Raw genomic sequence first — 16,658 nt, 5'->3', positions numbered from 1 at the left:
TGTAGATTTTTTTTTTCTTTCTGACTCTAAAGTTTTCACCTGTTGGACCAAAAACTGAGATAGAAAAATTGCAGTAGCTTTCATTGTAAAGAGGTCAGAAGGATCATACTGTATCTTGAGCTTTTAAGAGCTCTTTTTAATTTGCTACAATGTAAAAAGCTTCCAGGTTGGGGCCTCTGGGGTCCCTCAACATGTCTCAGCACTAGAATATCACTGAGACCAGGTGGGGGACTTTTTGTCGGCAAAATTATGCAAAAATATTTTGCACTAGCAAGCACCTTTCATGATTTCCTCAAATGTAAAAAAATAGTTTTCACATTATAACAGCGTTCATATTTTGTCAGTGTCAGCAGCACATCGGCTGTGATATGAGCAGCGATATTCAGGGCATATTGGAACCACTTCCCGCCGGCTTGAAAATGAAATAATTCACTGATGCGACGACAAGCACAGCATCGGTTTATTGCTTCCACAAGTGTTGGATTTTTGGCGGGTACAGCGCGGAAAAACTCTCCCCGTCACCCTCCAGTCATAAGCAACTCCTCTAATGAGGCTAGCAGGCCAACGAGTGGGCCAGAGTAACTGAAACCTCCAGCTCTAACATATCGATTGGTGTGAGGAGAGTGCACGTGGTGCCGATGTCTGACTTCTCACCTCGTCCCAGACTGACTTCTGATTCAGTCCTTGTAGACATGGCTGCTAGACACAAATTCACACCCACATACTCAACTCACTGCTCTATCCACTGAGGAAAACTAGAGCCAATGTGTGTTTGCACACACAAGCCTGCTAACAGTTTGTAGAAATAGAAATGCCGTGACCGTAAAAATGAATGAAGATTTCTAAACGCTGCTAACTCTTCTTGTAGTCTTTATAAGGAGCATGTTTTGCACTGTTTAGCTAATTAGTGGTGCTTGCTAAGTGAAGCTTCATGATTACTATTGCTTATATATTCCTGGTTCATTATGCATTAAAGGGATAGTTCACCCAAAAATGAAAATTTGATGTTTGTCTGCTTACCCCCAGGGCATCCAAGATGTAGGTGTCTTTGTTTCTTCAGTAGAACACAATTGATGATTTTTAACTCCAACCGCAGCCGTCTGTCAGTGGTATAATGCCAGTCAGCGGGAACTTGGACTATAAGAGTAAATAAAACACGACAGACAAATCCCTGCGGCTCGTGACGACACATTGATGTCTTAAGACACGAAACGATCGGTTTGTGCGAGAAACCGAACAGTATTTATATCATTTTTTACCCTCAATACACCACTATGTCCAACTGCATTCATCACTCGATTTGTTTGGTCTGATCGCACTCTGACAACGGCAGTGATGTCTCGCGCATATACTGCAATGAGTGCTAGACATCACTGCTGTTGTCAGAGCACGATCAGACCTCACGAATCGAGTGATGAATGCAATTGGACATAGTGGTGTATTAGAGGTAAAAAATGATATAAAAACTGTTCGGTTTCTCGCACAAACCGATCGTTTCGTGTCTTAGGACATCAATGTGTCGTCACGAGCCGCAGGGTTTAATTTGGATTTGTCTGTCGTGTTTTATTTACTCTTATAGTCCAAGTTCCCACTGACATGCATTATACCACTGACAGACGGCAACGGTTGGAGTTAAAAATCATCATTTGTGTTCTACTGAAGAAACAAAGTCACCTACATCTTGGATGCGCTGGGGGTAAGCAGATAAACATAAAATTTTCATTTTTGGGTGAACTATCCCTTTAAGCTTAATCAACGGCATTTGTGGCATAATGTTGATTACCACCAAAATAATTTAAAACTCATCCCTCATTTTCTTTAAAAAAATAAATAAATAAATAAATAAAAATTGCTAAATGGTGAGGAAACTTACAATGGATGTGAATAGGGACAATTTTTGGAGGATTTCAAAGCTTAAATGTGAAGATTACAATTTTATACAAGCACTAATATTATTTTTTTCGCTTTAAATGTGTATTATTTTAGCCATAAAACAGTTTAATTTTTACAGTTTTTTAGGTTTTTATTATTGCTCGTTAGTTGGTTTTCATCAGTGTCATTATAGTATTATTTTAAACTATTATAGTTTTTAATAATATTTTGAATTAGCTTTTATTTTTGTATTTTCAGTTCTCTTTTTAATTTCCGTAAATTTTTAGTCATTTTCTTATGTACTGTTGTCATTTTTTTATTTATTTATTTATTTTAATATTACACTTTAGATTTAATTGATTTCAGTTTCAGTTTTAGTATATTTAGTTCATACCTGTGTTTCAGTTAGTTTCCAAGGCATTTCTATTTTTTGTTTAGTTTAATCTAAATCTAATGTTTAAATTTTTTTTTATTTAAGCTTTATTTAAATTTTTAATAGTTTAGTTAATGATGATAACTGTATTCAATTGTAAAACTGGATATAACATTACAAGAAAGATTCATGTTTTGTGGCAGTACTATTGAAACAGACTGGCCCCATTAACTTTCCTAACTCTTTTTTTTTTTTTTTTTTTTTTTTTTTTTTTTTTTAAGAGGGAAAATTCATTTTTATTGTAATCGACATTATTCCACAAATGGCGTTGGTTGAGCTTAATTTGTATCAAACCCAGAATAAGGTTCCTTTAAGATTCAGGGTTCCCTGTTGGTGTTGTATTGGTGTTTTTTTACTTTTACTTTCTTTACTTTTAAGACATCATTTAATTTGTTTTCATTTACCTGCAAAGTTTTTTAACCAGCATCTCTTTCTTGCAGATTTCCTTGCTGAAACAGAGCCTGGAGATGCAGCTTTCCCAATCCCAGCATTCCCTGCAGCAGTTGCAGGCACAGTTCAGTCAGGAGCGAGAGCACCTGGGACAGCAGCTGCAGGAAATGGAGCTGGAACATCAGCGCAGGGAGCAGCGCCTGCAGGAAGCCCACTGCTGTGCTATACAAGACATGCAGGAAGCCCGCCAGCACGACCTGAAGGTAACTGCAACAAAACATAATCTTCCTCCTGTCTCAGAGAGGGAGACCCTTCTGACCTGTATGTGCGCTCTTATCTTTTCCTTTCACCTCTTGGCTCTCTGTTATTTGAGTTTTCATGGCTCTGTTCCCCTCTGTTCCACGTCCACTCTTATCTTAGCTTCAGACAACACTCCTACGGACCATTCACAGACTATCTGATCTGTGCTGTTTTTTTTACACTTTTTTTTTTGTTTGTTTATATTTTGAAATGGCATATCATTTTAGTCAGCAAAGATAACATTACATTGTGAACAGGGACCAAATGTAACCTAATATTACTTAATATAAATATTTTTTACTGGCCAAGAAACTGTATTTTACAACCCGAATTCCAGAAATGTTGGGACGTTTTTTTTTTTTTTTTTTTTTAAATTGAAATAAAATGAAAACTAAAAGACTTTCAAATCACGTGAGCCAATATTTTATTCACAATAGAACATAGATAACAAAACAAATGTTTAAACGGATAAATTTTACACTTTTATCCACTAAATGAGCTCATTTCAAATTTGATGCCTGCTACAGGTTTTAAAAAAAGTTGGCACAGGGGCAACAAATGACTGGAAAACCAAGAAATTTTTAAAAGATTGCTGGGAGAACATCTAGCAACTAATTAAGTTAATTCATATCAGGTCTGTAACATGATTAGCTATAAAAGGGATGTCTTAGAGAGGCAGAGTCTCTCAGAAGTAAAGATGGGCAGAGGCTCTCCAATCTGTGAAAGAGTGCGTAAAACGATTGTGGAATACTTTAAAAACAATGTTCTTCAATGTGAACTTGCAAAGGCTTTGCAAATGTAATCATCTACAGTGCATAACATTATCAGAAATTCAGAGAAACTGGAAAAATCTCTGTGCGTAAGGGACAAGGCCGAAGACTTTATTGGATGCCCGTGACACTGCATCACTCATCGGCACGATTGTGTCAATGACATTACTAAATGGGCCCAGGAATACTTCCAGAAACCACTGTCGGTAAACAAAATCCGCTGTGCCATCTGCAGATGCCAACTAAAGCTCTATCATGCAAAAAGGAAGCCATATGTGAACATGACCCAGAAGCACCGTCGTGTTCTGTGGACCAAGGCTCATTTAAAATGGACAGTTTCAAAGTGGAAAAGTGTTCTATGGTCAGACAAGTCCAAATTTGACATTCTTGTTGGAAATCACGGACACCGTGTCCTCTGGGCTAAAGAGTAGGGAGACCTTCATTGTGTTATCAGCATTCAGTTCAAAAGCCAGCATCTCTGATGATATGGGGGTGCATAAGTGCATACGGTATGGGCAACTTGCATGTTTTGTAAAGCACTATGAATGCTGAAAGGTATATAAAGGTTTTAGACCAGCATATGCTCCCCTCCAGATGACGTCTATTTCTGGGAAGGCCTTGTGTATTTCAGCAGGACAATATAAAACCACATACTGCAGCTATTACAACAGCATGGCTTCATAGTAGAAGAGTCTGGGTGCTGAATTGGCCTGCCTGCAGTCATGATCTTTCACCTGTAGAGAAAAATATGTCAAAGACGACCACAAACTCTTCAGCAGCTGGAAACCTATATCAGGCAAGAATGGGATGAAATTTCAACACCAAAACTCCAGAAACTCATAACCTCGATGCCCATACGTTTTGAAAAGAAGAGGAGATGCTACACCATGGTAAACATGCCCACGTCCCAACTATTTTGAGACCTGTTGCAGGCATGTGATTTGAAAGTCTTTTAGTTTTCATTTTATTCAAATTTAAAAAACGTCCCAACATTTCCAGAATTCGGGTTGTACATTTTTTTTAAAGTTGGCAAGTTGCAATAGTCTTTTCTTTCTTATTGTGACACATATCCGAGTTTAATGGCTTCTCAAACTAGAAAAAATGTAGGACCGGACTTGATTTTGTCCATGGGGAATTGATTGAATGGTTGTTGTTTGCTATTACTGTGATATCTTGTGAGTGGCAGGTTTTTCTGGCAGTTATTCATATCATGTGAGTGGCAGTTATTTTGATTAAAGATTACGAGGGTATATTCATTTTTTTAAAAAGGTTGCTGTCACTTTAAGACCTGAAGCACGGATCCATTATACTGTTACATACAGTATGCGCTTTCTTTCTCAACTGTTTTTGTTCACTTAAAACTTAACTGTGTTTAGGTAAATACACTCGCCAAGGTCGGCATTTTTACATTATTTTGTGCATTTGACTGTTTAAGCCCAATAAGCAGTGAAAACCAAATCAATTTAGTACTGAGAGGCGGCTTTATGTGCGCGCACTGTGGCCGTGAGCACAAAATCTGCTAGAATGAGTAAAATTATGTGCAATACGTGCAATTATTTAACCTTTGACGATCCAATTTAACCATTCTAATAAAGTATAATAAATAATAAATCACTTTAGATAATTTTTCCCAACACTGTTTCTATTTCATTATAATTATACCTTTATATTTTTGTCCTTATGACAGTATGATTATTTATCAACTTTTACAACAGCAACTTTTACACCTGGGGTATTAAAATCTGTTTCTGTTGGTTCTTTAGTAGACTGTTTGTATGGCTTTGAATTAAATTGCTTGTGTTTCTTACATCAGCAAGCATCAGACTATATTGTTACAGTTTGTCTTTAACCATGTATTATGTTGCAGTTTCTTTGTAAAATCACTGGCTACTGATGAGTAACCAAAGGCATTTTTATTTGTATCGGGTGCTTAGCGAGTATAAGTTTTCAGTCTTTGTGGATTGTGGATGTTTTTTCACAGTCTGACCACATAAGACCACATCAACTCCAACCTTCAGTTGCTGTTGAAGCTCTTACCTTATACAGAGGCAACCAAGCAATTGCTGACTCTAATCCTTTCAGCCTATTTGTCCACTGGTAAAATTGTCCGTTAGCTCCGTTTGCCCTCATGCAAGAGCCTCTTTCTGTCCCCCAATAGATTTGATGTGGTGAGGCAGATCTGCCACATATCCAGCCCTGCCCACAGCACATCTCTCAGGTTCTTCCTTTCCCATATCCTGGAATAACCTGCCCACTCTCGGCCCTCCTGTCTGTGGGTTAGTAATGGCTGAGCGCTTGCTGTCACAGGCTGTAATGTCTGCTTTATCCAGTACCTGGCCCCTGACGACTCCAAGGGAGAGAAACTCTCACTCCGACTGGAAATGATTACCTTGAGCTGGGCTGAAGTGGCTCCACACCGCAGGCCTGAGGATGAAGGCTGCGAGCGGGGACAGCAGGGATATACTGCTTGAATAACTGGTGATAAGTCGAGATTGACTCACCAAATGCAGCATCAGTCAGAATCACAGGCTCTACTTCACAGTTTTAAGAAGTAGTGGAAACAGTTGGGCGGCACAGGCTGGGTTGTTGTGATGCCATGAAATGGCAAAGGCTTAGCTCATGAGTATTAATTATGGACACAGAAATAAATATGACCTGTTACTGTTTTGATTATAATTAGTATAGTCATCATATAATTATATATAATCATGAGTTTTCAGCCTTTACAGACCCAGGGACCCCAGTATAAAAAAAATTCTGACACTTTGTATTATAACATTTACATTATTACATATATAGCATAGGCATATATTTGAAAAGTATTATGGAATAAATGTTAAGATATTTTTTGTGAATATATTTATGTATTTGTATTACCTAAATAATAATAATATTAAAAAAGTTAATAATTATTTATTTATTTTATTACTAGTAATGGCAATAATAATCATTATTATTTTTATTTTTATTACTGTGCTTTAGTGATTTTTATCATGGTTAATTTTATACTAGAGCATACGGTGAAATTCTAGAGAATTGTGTACTTCCATGCCAATATTTATTTGTTTGTTTAAATAAATGTAAATAATATTTACATAAAAATGGTAAAAGATACATATAAAATGTGTATATATTTAAATATCAAAATATTAAATAAATATATTTTAATTAATATTTTAATTGTTATAATTTTATATTAAAAGATTCAATAATACAATTAACAGAATAACCAATTATTTATATAAATAATAATATAAATTTGATTATTACAGACATTTATTAATTTATTTATAAAATATTATACTATAATATTACAAAATGTGGGGCAATCCCCCAAAGCACTCACTATAACTTGCGGCTATGATCGGAATGCTTGGGCATTTATTTTCTTTGTTAAATTTGGTTGGTTGAAATTGGCTCTGAAAGTCGCTTGTTGTTCGATTTGCTGTTTATTTCAGCAAACTACTGTGGAATGGATTTTATTGCTCCATGTCACAGCTGGTCTCTGAGCACATTATGTGTAATAATGCCAACTGACCTCTATTACTGGTGCCCCACTGTCCAGGACAGGGCCACACCTGGCAATATGAACCTTGCCCACCAGCCGTCAATGGATTGGGAATGGAGGGAATTAGTTTATTTACCATTGATGCCATTAGGAAATATATACACAGAGGTTAACTGTTTATATTGACCCAGTATGCCATAGAAACCATACATTTTTTACTCTAATCTGATGTCAAACTACTAACAAAACCTTAAATAAAAAAAAACCTAACATTTCCACTATTCTTATTGGCATTTAATTTGTATATTTTGCGATAATTTGTCTTTTAAGCTCTTTCCTTTTTACCATGCCACTTATTACATGGATGATCCCCCTGGGGCAACCTGATTTTAGTGGTGATAGTTGACGGGTCAAAGCCTTGTAATGCTTCAACCTACATGGCATGTTAGCAGTTATTATAGACATGAATTATTACTAATGGTTTGTGCATAGTGACATTAGACACAGCAGTAATTCATATGTTGATGCGTTTATAAAAGATTCAAAAACAATTGTAATTGTTGTAAGTTTTACCCAGTTGGCCTGCTATTAAAATATGTCTTGTCCTTTTTTGTTCTATGTTTCATTCATGTAATGAGTAGAGATCTAACAGAAGGGTTATGAAATCTCATTTAATAGCTTTCTGCTCCAGAGGACCATGTCTGAGAAAGACGTGCAGACACCAGGAGCCGATTTATTGACTTGTGTTTAATTATCATCAGCGGTTCCGTGTGGTGCGGCACCCTGTGATAATCTCACACCAACTGCATCACCATCTCTCACTCTCTTTCTGCTCACCAACATCTCAATATTGAGCAGGGCTCTTTTGAAGTCAGGCAGAGGAACACTCCTCTGCTGCTAATAGGCTTGACAGCATTGCGGAGGAGAAAGACAGCGTCAGTCTTACCACTCGCCTCTCCGTCCTCAGAGACTAAAATGAGTGTGTGATTCCTCCATCTGATATCTCGCTCCAACAGGCAAAAAGATCCACCTCAGCTCCCTCCTGTAGCTTTTTGCTGATATCAAGCACTGCTTTTTATCCAGCCGGAAAGAACAGGCGAAAATCCCGCAGCTGCCACAGTAGGTAAAAGGCTTGTGTGTGCCAATCCTCAACAGCACACCGGCCGAGAGCATATGGACTGATGACTCACTGTGGTTAAAGGGGAAGAAATGTGAAGATACCTGGGACTTTCAGAGCTGCCCTTTCCGGCCATCCTTGTTCTTTTATCAGATATTTAAACATGGCTCATCCAAACTTATTTATAATCTATTACTATTTGCAAGTCTTTTGTTTTTAAAGAGAACCTGTAATGCCTTGTGCTGCGTCCGAAATCGCATACTGTCTGAATAGGTACTGCATTTGAATTTGAATTTACTTCATGACCATTAGTATGCACTATATACAAACCCGATTCCAAAAAAGCTGGGACACTGTACAAATTGTGAATAAAAAAGGAATGCAATAATTTACAAATCTCATAAACTTATATTTTATTCACAATAGAATATAGATAATAGGGTTGTGGACGATATCATCATCCATCGTGATGGCTGACCTACATGTGATGCCACGCCCCCGTCCCGCTCCGCTGCGAGTCTTGCGAGTCGACACACTCTCTATAGACTATAGTAAACCTAAAATCTTTGCAGGAATTGCTCTGTAAATTAAATTCAGAATATAACTAATGCATATATGCTATTTTAAATACTGTAGTTTATGCCAGAGATGTGACGTGTGTTAGTCTGTGAAAATACCGTGTCAGGCATACCTATTGGAAAGCCCGGATGAGTCATTAGTTGGGAAATAAAATAACCCTTTCGCACGTAAATTTAAAATATTCTGCCGAACGTTATTTAGAACGTATCACTTTATTGTTTCCTTGGTGACGCGTCATCGCTTGTCATGTCACACAACGCAGCGCTGTATGACTGATCTAATTTTATTTCAGTTTTCCTTTTTTATTCAAAATATTCACAAATTTGTTAACTATAAAAAATATATGATATTCCGATTGTCAAATATGAGCACCTTTATAATGATCGCGTTAGTTGAGCTATACACGTTATGGGCGCCGCCATGTTAGTTTGTGCCGCAGGTTCTGTTGGATTTACAACATGTGAATTCATCCAATTCTCCCGAAGTAAGTAGCGGTGAACTGGGGAAGAATAGAGTAAACTTTAAAGTTACTTACACAATGTGTATCTGGTATGAATAAAACATGTCCTCTAATTATAATGGAAAGAATTTTTTATTGCCGCTTCTATATACATCAGTGTGTATTTTACAAACTTTAAATGTATTGTTTTGTTTGTACTTATATGTATTTAAATTAAAAATAATTAAAATGACCCGCCCACCCCCACCCGACGATATCATCGTCCATCGCGATGTTTTACTGTAAACATCGTCAACTGCCAATTTAGGGGACATCGCCCAACCTTAATAGATAACATATCAAATGTGACCCGATCTGGCGAAATGAGTCGGAAGTCGCAACGTTCTATTTTAAGATACGGGCCGATAATGTGGAAAAACAATGAAAAAATCGTTTTTTTTTTTTTAAGCTAATTTCAAAGAACAGACTTTCAAAAATAATCTCCCAAAGTTTCGTAGTCCAGATAATTGAGTAAAGGTATTTACATGGCTATTAAATTTGACATGGTTTTACTAAATTAGCTGGAAATGAACTTCTCAACTCCTCTTGTCACTTATGAGCATTTCCCGGTATCCCCTGAAACGTCATTATCTCTGCTCTACAAATATGGTGTTACACGTTGTATAGAACCAATCAAAAAGCTTAGAAATGTAAACACACTGACCTAAACGCTGATTTTTAACAATGGGAAGCCCCTTTTCGACTGACAGGCACGCGATCGGTCCAGCCATCCTCCTGTCAGACTAGCGCGCCTTATAAAATAAAACTCTCATTTGCGTGTCTCTATTTAAAAGCCAATAAAAATTGAATCCATATAGGTAGCACAAAAATTCTTTTTGCATACAAAACCAAAGACTTTAAACTTTCATATCAAGCCTCCAACATGCTTCTGTTGCGTTGTTTTCACCCTCTAATGAGTCTGAGAAATATGCGTTTACAACAAAAATAGCACAGCAGCTAACTGAATACAAGTATGTATATTTCACGTGCTCATAACTTCATGAAAAATGCACAGATCATAAAAAATTGCACATCAATATTTAAAGCAGATTCTCAAGATTAAAATGAATCCAAAATCATATATAATATATTGCGTTGATCACAAGATATTACTCACGGAATGATTTAACATACTTGGCTAAAAACATGTCTCTCATCTCTCCGGGATGCAGTGTGTATCCAATGTTCCCGGACCCATCCATGTTCGTTTTCCAACGTGGAATAACACAAAATAGATATCATTTTAAAGCTTAGAATCTCATCTTTTTAATGCATCTAACCATTTTGAAAAACTCCTAACGAGTGCTGAGAAGCACCTCTAAACCGGAGTTTACCGCCCGTTGGCGCCACCTGGCTGCGGAAAAAATGAACAACAATTTTTCAAACTATTCTTTATAATATCACCATGAAATTTGAACCAGATGCAGCACACATATAGGAGAGCATCACCAAAAAAGAATTTTTTTAACGATCTTATTGTGTTCCTGAGTTATTCCATGTCAAATAAAAAAAGAAAAATTATTTTTTTTAAATTATATATATTTTTTGTCTTTTATCAGCTGTTTCTCGGAAAGAAAATGTCAAAATGTAATGTAATTTATATTTTCTTAAAATTTAAAATGTTACCTAATGATACCTACCTTTTGACTCTCCTTGCTAGAGTTTTGGAGTTATGAGTCTTTACTTTTGTGTGTCGCTCAGGAAAAAAAAAAAAAAAAAAGAACTCTAAAAAAGCCTTCAGGTCTTACTTAAAGGGTTAATTCAAATAAATACTTTCAAAATATTTGAGCTTCAGCCTGGTTTAATAGCATTTATATATATATAAAAATGTCTTTGGTCAAATTAAGCTGTAAAATAAATAGTTTATCCCTTTAAATGCAATGGATTTTGAAAGATATCAACAAAAAAACGGGCAAAAAACTTTAAAAGTGATTTTCTCAGGTTTTCAATTTGAAAAAGAGGGCAGACGACCATAATTAAAATGGGTATATCTTTAAAACCATTCAAGGTATGACTTTCACTAGGATATCATTTTAAAGCTTATTGTCTCATCTTTCCATTGATACCAAAATCTCAATTTTGAAATTTGGGTCACTGTGACTCATTTTGCTGGATCAGGTCACAAATGTTGAAAGTGAGACATTTTGAAATGTCATACCAAATATTGGCTCATTTTGGATTTCATGAGAGCTACACATTCCAAAAAGGTTGGGACAGGTAGCAATAAGAGGCCGGAAAAGTTTAATGTACATATAAGTACATATAACATATAATGTACATTTGCAACTTATTAGGTCAATTGGCAACATGATTGGGTATAAAAAGAGCCTCTCAGAGTGGCAGTGTCTCTCAGAAGTCAAGATGGGCAGAGGATCACCAATTCCCCCAATGCTGTGGCGAAAAATAGTGGAGCAATATCAGAAAGGAGTTTCTTAGAGAAAAATTGCAAAGAGTTTGAAGTTATCATCATCTACAGTGCATAATATTATCCAAAGATTCAGAGAATCTGGAACAATCTCTGTGCGTAAGGGTCAAGGCCGGAAAACCATACTGGATGCCCGTGATCTTCAGGCCCTTAGACGGCACTGCATCACATACAGGAATGCTACTGTAATGGAAATCACAACATGGGCTCAGGAATACTTCCAGAAACTTGTCGGTGAACACAATCCACCGTGCCATTCGCCGTTGCCGGCTAAAACTCTATACGTCAAAAAAGAAGCCATATCTAAACATGATCCAGAAGCGCAGGCGTTTTCTCTGGGCCAAGGCTCATTTAAAATGGACTGTGGCAAAGTGGAAAACTGTTCTGTGGTCAGACGAATCAAAATTTGAAGTTCTTTTTGGAAAACTGGGACGCCATGTCATCCAGACTAAAGAGGACAAGGACAACCCAAGTTGTTATCAGCGCTCAGTTCAGAAGCCTGCATCTCTGATGGTTTGGGGTTGCATGAGTGCGTGTGGCATGGGCAGCTTACACATCTGGAAAGGCACCATCAATGCTGAAAGGTATATCCAAGTTCTAGAACAACATATGCTCCCATCCAGACGTCGTCTCTTTCAGGGAAGACCTTGCATTTTACAACATGACAATGCCAGACCACATACTGCATCAATTACAACATCATGGCTGCATAGAAGAAGGATCCGGGTACTGAAATGGCCAGCCTGCAGTCCAGATCTTTCACCCATAGAAAACATTTGGTGCATCATAAAGAGAAAGATGCGACAAAGAAGACCTAAGACAGTTGAGCAACTAGAAGCCTGTATTAGACAAGAATGGGACAACATTCCTATTCCTAAACTTGAGCAACTTGTCGTCTCAGTCCCCAGACATTTGCAGACTGTTATAAGAAGAAGAGGGGATGCCACACTGTGGTAAACATGGCCTTGTCCCAACTTTTTTGTGATGTGTTGATTAAGAATTACTGTGAAATTAGGTGTGTGGCCTATTGAATCTAAAATGGAACCTGTTTTGTGGCCCCTGAGCTTTGAGTAGTCCTGACAGCAACATAAAAATTGCTTTCAGTGAAATGAAAACAGATAGCCAGTTTCCAGATCTTTTATGAGGGAGTAAACTACATTAAGTGCATACCAAAGCTTAATAAATCTAGTTTCAGAAGACACAGGAGATGCGTTTTATATCCTGTCTCACCTGGCCATAAGGATAGTGGTGAGGCATTTTAGAGGTCTTATTATTGGGTTATAGCCACCTTTCACTGGTATTGATCACACAGTATTCCCCCATAGTCTGCACACTGTCAGAAAAAAAGGTATGGCGCTGTCACTGGGGCAGTACCCTAAGGTACAAACGTTTTTTTTTTATGTTTCATCCTTTAGGTATTTGAAATTATTATTTTTTATACTATAGCATATAGTGAAATACTAGGGAAATATTTACTTCCAATAATGACAATAATATTTATTTATTGATTTATGTACTGAGTTATTTGTTTGTATGTTGTTTGTTATTAATTGTAATATCAATGATAATTCGCACGCGTTCTCTTTGACATGTCCATGACCTGTTTAATCTTTGAAGGTCTAAATACAGCAAAATTTGGTCCTATAGCTGCTAAACTCCCTCTGGCTTCGCCTGCTGCAGTAGCCACGCCCCAAACTCATGCTATTGGTTGAGCTGGAAAGACACTGACAGACCTGAGCAGATTGCTCTCAGTGTTTAGATGATGCCTGAAGGGCTCAATGTTTACACTTTTGGGGGTGATAAATCCATAAATGGCATACTAATAGTAGTCAATGACCAGTGAATTGGGTTGAGAGAATGTATTTCAACACAAATAATCTTACATACTTCACCTTTAAACTTATTTCAGTTAGTTGCCAAGGCGATATTTCTAATTTTTTCTAAGTTTTTCATCTATTATTTATATTTTATTTTATTTCAGTTTTATTTCAATTAACAAAATTGTAATCCACTAGTTCAGGTGGCCTCAAGTGGCTTATTGCTTTAATATTGAATGCATAATTATGTAACTTATGCTATAATGTGCATTTTCACTATAAAATGTTTGCATTTAGTGGGTTGTTTTATGTATTTCAGTGTTTGAGGGGGATTCTCTCATTCATCCGAGAAGATTGTGAGTGTATTGAATCCCAAAATAACTCACTAATTCATGCACAAGATTTATTGGCAGGAAAAGAAGCGCAAGTGTAATTTTTACCACTCCAGATTCATTTCCACATTTGGAATGTGGCATCACTCTCGTAGCACTCGAGGAGGTGTGACATTAGAGTGGGAAGAGATGTGTGGAAAAACATCACAACTCTGCATATGTATGTGTGACTGCCGTAGTCATTCAGATGAAAAGCATCCTTCTGTAGATGTTTTTCTCATGAGTGCGTGTTGTCCCTGACAGTTGTCTGAATGACGGAAATGACCTGACCTTTTCAGTTTTACAGAGCCATCGGGATGCATTGAGTCAGCTCACACTGGAGAAAACTGACACTATAGCCGTTCGTTGCATAATATTTATTTAGCTAGCAAAAAATGTGTCAGTAACACACGTGACGCAATATGGAGCTTGACTGATTCATTAGTTAAAGGTCCCGTTCTTCGTGATCCCATGTTTCAAACTTTAGTTAGTGTGTAATGTTGTTGTTAGAGTATAAATAAAATCTGTAAAATTTTAAAGATCAAAGTGCAATGCCAAGCGAGATATTTTATTTAACAGAAGTCGCCTACATCGAACGGCCAGTTTGGACTACATCCCTCTACTTCCTTCTTTAATGACGTCACTAAAACAGTTTTTTGACTAACCTCCGCCCACAGGAATACACAAGAGTTGCGTTTGTAGAGTGTGTTTGTCGCCATGTCGTTGAAACGCTGTTATTTTCATCCCGCAGTCCAATCACCGGGTCTGATTCCGGCTCAAATTGATAGGGTAAAATTAAAGACATGTTTACAATAACACTGAGCGCGTGCATCTCCACGTTATGGTAAGAGGCGTGACCTTTCCGGGCAAGATGCGCTAAACTGCTGTCGAATCACAACACAGGAACCGCTGGCACAATCAGAACTCGTTACGTATTTCTGAAGGAGGGACTTCATAGAACAAGGAAGTCATCAGCCCGTTTTTATGGCAGTGGAAACAGCGGTATACAGATAAGTAAATTATGTGAAAAATACTGTGTTTTTTTACACGCGAAACATGAACACATGTTATATTGCACACTATAAACACAATCAAAGCTTCAAAAAAAACACGAAAAACGGGACCTTTAATGAGTATAAGCTAAATTGTCACTAGATATTTTTGGGTAATTTTAGCTAAAACTTGGTGAACTACCTTTCTGACTGCTGCCTAGCTGATGTTAGAACATTTAGCTAAGCTAATGCTGAGATACTAGCACATATAGATATTTGGGTAAAATTAAATCAGTTGTTTTATTTTGATCTCCCAGCATTAAAACTGCTCGGTTTCCAGAACGGTCCTGCCAACTGGCTTGGTGCAGTCCGTGTTTACTGAAGCTGTTGCTCTAATTTGCGTCCCCTGTCATTCCCTAACCCACTTCCTCTCCCATCCGCACCCACTCTGCTGGATATCACTGACTCCAATGTGTCTTTCAGTGGAAGCAGGTGCCCTGCATTACCCTTCATTATGTCAGTGTATCTCCAGCACTCAAACTGCTCCATTCTCTTAATCTAATTCAGGGTGCTGTAATTTGCGTTCCTTTGGCTAGGCACAAGACGGCAGCCATCCAAAATCCTTAACAAGCTTGCATAGATGTTTAAGTACCTTTTGATAGAGTAATAATTCCTGTAAATGCCAGTTGTTTGAAAAATAGTATACATTTATACCTATGTTCCTGGCCGAGTGCTGCTTTTCTTGTGATGTCCGTTATGCATATTTTTGCAAGTGCACCTGTTGCAATTCTTCATTCACCTTGTTGAAAAGTCCATCTTAAGCCCCATTTGGACGGTAATTGTTTCTTATGGGGACATGAGTTATTTTCAACATTTACAGGGGCTAGTCTGTGATTTTATTGCTGTCCGAATCCAGAATGTCAGTGTTTTTCTCCCACCACCCGTGTAAAAATCCCCAGCCGAATTACCTACTGATTTTTGACAAACGCCAAGGATGTGTGGTAAATTCATTGCCATCCGAATGCACATCTTTGAGTTTACAAGAGTAGCTCAATTCAAAATTCACTGACCTTCTTGACCAATGGGGTGCACAGTACGGTAACAGTTGCGCTTCACTGTAATTTTCATGTATTTTAAAGATGTACACTTTTATTATTGAAACGCTGGAAGGTGTTTACAAGAACAATATTTCATCACTGCTCATCCTCAGAGAGTGGGAGCTGTTAAGAGCAAAAAGGAGAAAGAGAAAAAAGTATGTAAACATTTAAAATGGGCCATTATTGTGGCAGCAATACATGCAATACAGTTTTAAAATATGTATTATATACAAAAAAAAAAAGCAAGCAGCTTTATGTTTACCTCATGTAAATAAAAGCTTGCATTAGCTTATTACAATCATCATTGTGTCTGGTCTTGTTGGTTGAGCATTTGGTCTCACTGTTTAATCTAATGAATTAGGTTTTTGTTGGTTAAACCAGTGAGTTTGTGGTTTCAGTTTGAGCAAACCTGCTTCCAAGTGATGTTTTTTTCTTGCTTAACTGGGACTTCTAAGCATCTAGTCCTCTATCCAAAGGTTTATGCTTAC

At 37.3% G+C, this 16,658-nt stretch overlaps 1 protein-coding gene across 4 annotated transcripts in view; it reads left to right on the top strand.

Annotated features, from left to right (window-relative positions):
• The window catches only part of fam184ab (family with sequence similarity 184 member Ab), a 96,609-nt gene that overhangs the window by 41,097 nt on the left and 38,854 nt on the right, over positions 1-16,658 (top strand). For all 4 annotated transcript variants that reach the window (XM_048207572.1, XM_048207569.1, XM_048207570.1 and 1 more), the window contains exon 11: positions 2,746-2,958. In XM_048207572.1, coding sequence (XP_048063529.1) covers positions 2,746-2,958 — 213 coding nt within the window. The remainder of the gene's footprint in view (positions 1-2,745; positions 2,959-16,658) is intronic.

Source organism: Megalobrama amblycephala, linkage group LG11, assembly GCF_018812025.1.
Source record: "Megalobrama amblycephala isolate DHTTF-2021 linkage group LG11, ASM1881202v1, whole genome shotgun sequence".
In the NCBI taxonomy this organism is placed as follows: Eukaryota; Metazoa; Chordata; class Actinopteri; order Cypriniformes; family Xenocyprididae; genus Megalobrama; species Megalobrama amblycephala.
Note: the sequence above shows the minus strand (reverse complement) of the source record. Positions and strands in the feature narration are given on the sequence as shown.